The sequence below is a fragment of the Gopherus flavomarginatus genome, chromosome 3 (genome assembly GCF_025201925.1).
Source record: "Gopherus flavomarginatus isolate rGopFla2 chromosome 3, rGopFla2.mat.asm, whole genome shotgun sequence".
NCBI classification, from domain to species: Eukaryota; Metazoa; Chordata; order Testudines; family Testudinidae; genus Gopherus; species Gopherus flavomarginatus.
In genome coordinates this window covers 274549502-274557749 of record NC_066619.1, presented here as the reverse complement: position 1 = coordinate 274557749, position 8248 = coordinate 274549502, and the positions used below count along the sequence as shown (strand labels likewise).

The 8248-nt window shown below is 46.2% G+C and overlaps 2 gene segments (V, D, J or C); both read left to right on the top strand.

Annotated features, from left to right (window-relative positions):
• The first annotated feature begins 2733 nt into the window (after positions 1–2733).
• LOC127046448 (immunoglobulin kappa variable 3-20-like) lies at positions 2734–3330 on the top strand. The segment is given in 2 exon segments: positions 2734–2806; positions 3020–3330. Coding segments are annotated over 2 exon segments (360 nt in total).
• A 2903-nt stretch (positions 3331–6233) lies between these two features.
• Positions 6234–6840, top strand: LOC127046449 (immunoglobulin kappa variable 3-20-like). The segment is given in 2 exon segments: positions 6234–6306; positions 6533–6840. Coding segments are annotated over 2 exon segments (357 nt in total).
• The last annotated feature ends 1408 nt before the right edge of the window (positions 6841–8248 follow it).

The following is an 8248-nucleotide window of genomic DNA, read 5'->3' as shown; positions in this document are numbered from 1 at the left end:
CTTAGTTACCAGCTTGGACGTGGTAAAGCTGCCACCACCCAAAAAATTAGAGTGTTTTGGGGCACTCTGGTCCCCCCCAAAACCTTCCCTAGGGACCCCAAGACCCAAATTCCTTGAGTCTCACAACAAAGGGGAATAAACCATTTCCCTTCCCTCTCCTCCTTCCCAGGTCTTCCCTCCCTGGGTTCCTGGAGAGATATACAGAAGCAAGCTCCGTGCATCTAAATAGAAGGACTCCACCCTCCCTGTTTCCAGTCCTGGAAAACACAAGTACCGAGAGGGCTAATCCCTCTTCCCCCCTCTTCACCCAGAGGGTATGCAAAGTCAGGTTTAGTAACTCTAACACAAAGAGATTTTCCCCCTGACTTCTTCCTCCCACCAGTTCCCTGGTGAGCTGCAGACTCAATTCCCTGGAGTTCCCACTAAAGAAAAACTCCAACAGGTCTTAAAAAGAAAGCTTTATAAAAAGAAAGAAAAATACATAAAAATGGTCTCTCTTTTTTAAGGTGACAAATACAGAGTCATTTGCTTAAAAGAAAAAAATGAATAAACAGCCTTATCCAAAAAGAATACAATTCAAAACACTCCAGCAACTACACACATGTAAATACAAAAAAAACCAATATAAATCTATTGTCTTATTATCTTTGTACTCACAACTTGGAAACAGAAGATTAGAAAGCCAGGAGACAGAAAAATCACTCTCATAGCCGAGAGGGTCAGACCCAAGACAAAGAACAAAGAACTCACACACAAACTTCCCTCCACCCAGATTTGAAAAAGTCTTGTTTCCTGATTGGTCCTCTGGTCAGGTGTTTCAGGTTACTCCTTTCCAGGTGAAAGAGACATCAACCCTTAGCTATCTGTTTATGACAGTTCCCCACCCCCAGCTTTTATCCTTTTCTTTATATTCCACTCACATTATGGGTTTAATGGGTGTAAAGCCTGTTCAACCTCATAGAATCATAGAATATCGGGGTTGGAAGGGACCTCAGGAGGTCATCTAGTCCAACCCCCTGCTCAAAGCAGGACCAATTCCCAACTAAATCATCCCAGCCAGGGCTTTGTCAAGCCTGACCTTAAAAACCTCTAAGGAAGGAGATTCCACCACCTCCCTAGGTAACCCATTCTAGTGCTTCACCACTCTCTGAATGAAAAAGTTTTTCCTAATATCCAACCTAAACCTCCCCCACTGCAACTTGAGACCATTACTCCTTGTTGTGTCATCAGGTACCACTGAGAACAGTCTAGATCCATCCTCTTTAGAACTCCCTTTCAGGTAGTTGAAAGCAGCTATCAAATCCCCCCTCATTCTTCTCTTCTGCAGACTAAACAATCCCAGTTCCCTCAGCCTCTCCTCAAAAGTCATGCGCTCCAGCCCCCTAATCATTTTTGTTGCCCTCTGCTGGACTCTTTCCAATTTTTCCACATCCTTCTTGTAGTGTGGGGCCCAAAACTGGACACACTACTCCAGATGAGGCCTCACCAATGTCGAATAGAGGGGAATGATCACATCCCTCGATCTGCTGGCAATGCCCCTACTTATACAGCCCAAAATCTCTTATGCAGGGTTGAATTATGCTATAGCATATGGTATATGACTCCATTGGGGAGGTAATAAAGGCAAGTGAGGGCCGAGGTGCCTTCTGTGAATGACACTCAATGTGATATGATTTAGTGTTTAGCCTCCACTTAATACCCACAGGCCCCCTCAGGATTGGGGTTCCTTCCTCTAGGCACTGTGGAAACACACACCCCTTGTATAAGAATAGGGGCAATGAGAAAGCCTGCAGGTTCCATTGACAGAATGAGAGAAGGGAGGACAATGACCAACCAAACTAGATGGTGTCAGAACAATAACTGAGATAGGAGGAGAACCAGGACAGGGTGACATCATGAGCACAAAGGAAGCACAAGACATCGACATGTGTGTGTGTGTGTGTGAGAGAGAGAGAGAGAGAGAGTGTGTGTGTGTGTATGTGTGTGATCAACAATGTCAGATGTAGTCAAGAAGGATGGGTGTGGAGACTGGGCCAGAAAGCAGCTGAGAGCAGTTTTGGTGAAGTAGAAAAGGCATAAAGCAGATCTGATGGGGGTGGAGAAGAGGAATTGGAGGAAACAGCTGTAAATGGCCTATTCATCAGCTTAGGAAGGAAGGGCAGGGGCAGTACTGCAACCAACCAAGCTTTACCTCTTAACGTTAATTCTCAGTGACAAATGTTACCATGGGATCTGCCACTAATATCATTAAAACCACAATATTTAGCCTTTAAACAGATCTGTAATTTTTCAAAGCACTGTGAAGACATGAACTAATTAACTAACTTCCTAAAAACCTACCCAGGAACTGCTCTCTGAATGAACACTGGAAACTAACCACTGTAAATAAGCCGTGGCCGCTAGAAGTGACCAGTGAGAAAGACACTGGATACTGCTGAGCTTAGGAATGGACTGAGCACAGACCTGGACTCTTTGATCAGGAAAACCTACAGAACACTCTGGGCCCATTGATTAGAGAGACCATCCCCTATCTGTTCCATCCAGGCATTGCTCACTGCAAGGAATGGGAGATATGTTACCAGACTGAGGGGTGTACGTGGCCCTGGGTCTGCAAAGGGAATGGATATTTACACAGAGATGCTGCTTTGCATATTTCCACCCAAGTGACAGTTCCCAGCTTTTCAAAGCAGATACAAATGTGCCACCTTCACACTTTGTGCTTCTGAGATCGGTGTTTGTCATTCTACACATATCAAGATGAGCTCCCACACTCAGCTACTCTGGCTCCTTGTGCTCTTCATTCAGGGTCAGAACAACAACAGGGGAAATTAGTTTAATATAAAGTTATAATATTTTAGCAGGCTGCAAATGCTCAGAATTTCCTTTTCAAGAAATCGTTCCCAATGGCATTTACAATGTTATTGAAGGAGGGATACAAGATAGTCACTTAAAGATGCAGCTTTGTAGGGAGTTCAAACTTACAAACTTTGAGTCATTTTATATTTTTTTTCCCATACAGACTCCAGCGGGCAGATCGTGCTGACTCAGACTCCAGAATCCCTGGCAGTGTCTCCAGGAGACAGAGTCACCATCAACTGCAAAGCAAGTTCCAGTGTTAGCTATAGCTACATGGCCTGGTACCAACAGAAATCAGGACAAGCTCCTAAGCTCCTTATCTATGATGCTTCCACCCATTCCTCTGGGATCCCAGACCGGTTCAGTGGCAGTGGGTCTGGCACAGACTTTACTTTTACAATCAGCAGAGTTGAACCAGATGATGCTGGAGATTATTACTGCCAGCAGTATAGCAGCTTCCCTTTCACACAGTGACACAGAGCAGCACAAAAACCTCCCTGCTCTGTTTAGTTTCAGACTCTCTCAGTATTTTAGCTGCTTCCTCTGCAGTTTCCTGGTGTTGGTGCTTCTACTGACCTGCTGTGGGACTCCTGGGTATGTCAGACTTGTGTCCCCTTCCTCCTCACTCCAGAATTTCTAGTCCTTTCAGGTGCTTCCTCCCACTATGTGGTTCAACACGCTTTACTCAGCAATTGCTCCCCTAACTCTAACATGGATTTGCTCTTATGGGCTGCATCCAACTTCCTACTGACAGCAGGTTACAATCCAATACCTTTGTACTGAGCTGAGACAATGGACAGAGAATTGTACTCCAGCTTTATAAAGCACCCACAGTGACAACTGCAATAGACTAATCCAAACAAGTCAGACTAAAAGCTGCTGTAGGATTCAGCTTCTTATCTAGCAAAGCACAATCACCGATGCAAATCCCCTTTCCCAGCAGAAACCCCTCGGCAGGGTTGGGACTCTCTGATACTGGCAAAAATGGAACCCAGAATTCCTCCCCAGTGCCCACGGAGCAGGGTTACATCACACGGTGGTAAAAACACCCGAGTCATTTTACACTGCAGCTTCCAGCAGTGCCGCTATCGCTGGAGCTGCACCCAGGATGATTTCTGGGTCCCAGTTTTGCCAGCACAGGTGAAGTCAGTGGGGTTATGGGTGCTAGGGCAGCAGGGGGGGACACAGCAATCGCGATACCTGACCTGTGGTCCAGTTAATCCAACATCGCTCTCCACCAAGGGCCAGTCCCTGCTGCTTCAGAGCCAAGAAACTCTTCAGTAGCAGTTAGGGGATAACCGGGCTCCACGGAAAGTTTCTTCTCCTATTCCTTATAAGAACAGTTGTCCAAGGCATCCTCCCCTCCACGGCCAAGAGGAAATGGGACCAAAATCATTACTGCAGGAAGCACTATGAACTCAAGCGCTATATCACCCCCTCTCCCACCACCTCCTGGATTATAAGATTGTAATTGACATTCAGAATCAGCCATGCAAAGATGCAAATACAAATATTTCCATTCTCTGTATTGCTCACTGGATGGAGGATCTCTAGGTACTGATTTCATTATAAGGTTTTCATACATTCAGACTCCGGGGGCAGATTGTGATGATTCACACTACAGGATTCCTGGCAGTCTCTCTCCAGTGAGGCTACCGCCGTTTCAGTGGCAGTGGATAGAGAACTGATTTCACCCTCAGAATCAACAGGGTTGAAGCTGAAGATACTGTTATCAGCCAGGCTACCATCTCCCTCTCACAGTGACACAGACCAACACAAACCTTACCTGGGCTGCTCTGCAGCCTTGCTCATTAAAACATCTTCCCTGACACAAAATTTTCTAAACACCTGCTGCTCCCGCACCAGGGTCAATGACCGTGTCAGCCCCAGACAGGTAACTAAAGGCTTTTGCCTTCTTCTCTGAATCACCATTAGGGGGAGCAAGGTCAAACAATTCAGAGCACAGAGCTTAATTTGGGCGGGGGCGGAGAGGAAGGGGAAGTGTGGGTTGGGAAGAAGGGAGTTCAGTTAAGTGACAGTGCGGCACATTTGACACAATTGATGGTAAAGAAGAAATTGGTGCAGGAAGGGAAGATGAGCTCTTTGCCAATGACCAGAAACAGCACTGGATTCCAGAACAGAGTCCATAAACACTGAACCACCATGCGACTCCCAGACAGCAGGCATCCTAGAGAAAGCAGGGAGGGGTGGAAGAAGGGATGGGGAAGAGAGAAAGAAAAGATAGGAGAAGAGGAGGGAAGGGCAACTTTACATTCCACTTGGGTCTCCAGAGGCAGAGCAGCAGATAGCCAAGCTCCACAGAATGACATTTCAATCAGAGCGCATCCAGATGATTTCTTGTCATTTTGTTTATGCTTCCTTTCAGCCTATAAACATGAGGGGGCAGAGTCTGTGCTGTGTTTCCCGAGAGATGCAGCCCACACGGAAGGGGCAAAGTTAAGATTCTGCTCATACCTGGGCTACTTCAGCACCCAATGTAAGTTAGAGCAGCCCCTGGGTCTCCTGTAATTTACAGCTGCCTCCTCAGAGACGACTGTCAAATCCACAATAGATCCCAGCTACACTGCCAGGCTCTGCAGGCCTGAAAAAACTGTTTCAAATTAACATTTAAAAGAGACTGCTGAAGCTGTTCCACGTTGTATAAATAATTAAATATTCCTTGGCCCAGGGAGAAACACTGGTTAGGGAACAATCTGGACTGTGGAAGACCCAAGTTCAAGTCTTTGCTTCGATGCCTATTTAATCAGTTACACAAAGTGAACAGCTCCAACAAGAGAGATTTAGAGACACCTGCCCCACAATAACTGATATCTCAGGTGACAATTCCTCACATCACAATGTCACCATCGTGAGGGTCTACTCCGATGTGGAGCCAGCCATTCAGGATCACTGCTATGTCTGAGAAGGGCAAGGCACCCTGAAGGAAATGACATTTGAAGAGTGACCATATGAAGAGGAGTAAAATGAAGGCTCATGCCTAAACACCGGCAGCACAGCTCAAGGGAATAACTAGGGGAGATATGGCAGATATGCTGAGATAAATGGATGAAACTTGTATGTATGTTAGCATGGGAATCTTGGAAATACAAAAGATAATTCTAAGAAGAAAGGAGCAGAAAATGAACATTTCAAAACTCTATTGAAAGTAAAGGGCAGTTAATTTACATGAAAGCTCCCCTTGTTGTTCTGGCTCTGCCCTACCCTACACTGAGGGGTGTACATGGCCCTTGGTCTGCAGAGGAATGGACATTTACACAGAGATGTCGCTTTGCATAGTTCCACCCAAGTGACAGTTCCTGGCTGTTCAGTGCAGATATAAACATGCCACCTACACACTTTGTGCTTCTGAGATCGGTGTTTGTCACTCTAGTCGTATCAAGATGATCACACAGACTCAGCTACTCTGGCTCCTTGTGCTCTGCATTCACGGTAACAACAACAGGGGAAATTAGTTTAAAATAAAGTTCTAATATTTTACTAGGCTGCAAACGCTCAGAATTTCCTTTTCAAGCAAGCATTCCCAATGGCATTTACAATGTTATTGAAGGAGGGATACAAGATAGTCACTTAAAAATGCAGCTTTGTAGTTAGTTAATAATTAAGTAGTTTGAGTAATTTTATACCTTTTTCTTTTAAATGTTTTTCTCCCATCCAGACTCCAGTGGGCAGATTGTGCTGACTCAGACTCCAGAATCCCTGGCAGTGTCTCCAGGAGACAGAGTCACCATCAACTGCAAAGCAAGTTCCAGTGTTAGCAGCTACATGGCCTGGTACCAACAGAAATCAGGACAAGCTCCTAAGCTCCTTATCTATTATGCTTCCACCCGTCCCTCTGGGATCCCAGACCGGTTCAGTGGCAGTGGGTCTGGCACAGACTTCACTTTTACAATCAGCCGAGTTGAAGCGGATGATGCTGGAGATTATTACTGCCAGCAGTATAGCAGCTCCCCTTTCACACAGTGATACAGACCAGCACAAAAACCTCCCTCCTCTGTTTAGTTTCAGACTCTCACTATTAGTATTTCAGCTGCTTCCTCTGCAGTTTCCTGGCGTTGGTCTTTCTACTGCCCTGCAGTGGGACACCTGGGTGTGTCAGGCTTATGTCCTCTCCCTCCTCACTCCAATTTTCTAGTCCTTTCAGGTGCTTCCTCCCACCATGTGGTTCAACACTCTTTACTCAGCAGTTGCTCCCCTAACACTAACATGGATTTGCTCTTATGGGCTGCATCCAACTTCCTACTGACAGCAGGCTACAATCCAATACCTTTGTACTCAGCTGAGACAATGGACAGAGAATTGTCCTCCAGCTTTATAAAGCACCCACAGTGACAACTGCAATAGACTAATCCAAACAAGTCAGACTAAAAGCTGCTGTAGGATTCAGCTTCTTACCTAGCAAAGCACAGTCACTGATGCAGATCCCCTTTCCCAGTAGAAACCCCTCGGCAGGGTGAGACTCTGTGATACTGGTGGTACTGGCAAAAATGGAACCCAGAATTCCTCCCCAGTGCCCACGGAGCAGGGTTACATCACACGGTGGTAAAAACACCCGAGTCATTTTACACTGCAGCTTCCAGCAGTGCCGCTATCGCTGGAGCTGCACCCAGGATGATTTCTGGGTCCCAGTTTTGCCAGCACAGGTGAAGTCATTGGGGTTATGGGTGCTAGGGCAGCAGGTGGAGGAACATAGCAATCGCGATTACTGAGCTGTGGTCCATCTAATTCAATATCACTCTCCACCAAGGGCCAGTCCCTGCTGCTTCAGATCCAAGAATCTCTTCAGGAGCAGTTACAATCCACTTGGGTCTCCATAGGCAGAGCAGCAGATGTCCAAGCTGCACAGAATGACATTTCAATCTGAGCGCATCCAGGCGGTTTCCTATCATTTTGTTTCCGCTTCCTATCAGCCTATAAACATGAAGGGACAGAGTCTGTGCTGTGTTTCCTGAGAGATGCAGCCCACAGGAAGGGGCAAAGTTAAGATTCTGCCCAGGCCTAGGCTACTTCAGCATCCAATGAAAGTTAGAGCAGTCCCGGGGTCGCCTATAATTTACAACTGCCTCCCCAGAGGGGCGGGGAGGGATAGCTCAGTGGTTTGAGCATTGGTCTGTTAAACTCAGGGTTGTGAGTTCCAGCCTTGAGGGAACCACTTAGGGATCGGGGGTAAAAATCTGTCTGGGGATTAGTCCTGCTCTAAGCAGGGGTTTGGACTAAATTACCTCCTGAGGTCCCTTCCAACCCTGATATTCTATGATCTGTCAAATCCACAATAGCTCCCAGCTACAACTCCAGGCTCTGCAAGCCTGAAAAGGTTGACACTTAAAAGTGACTTTTTAAGCTGTTCCATGTTGCAGTAAATAATTAAATATTC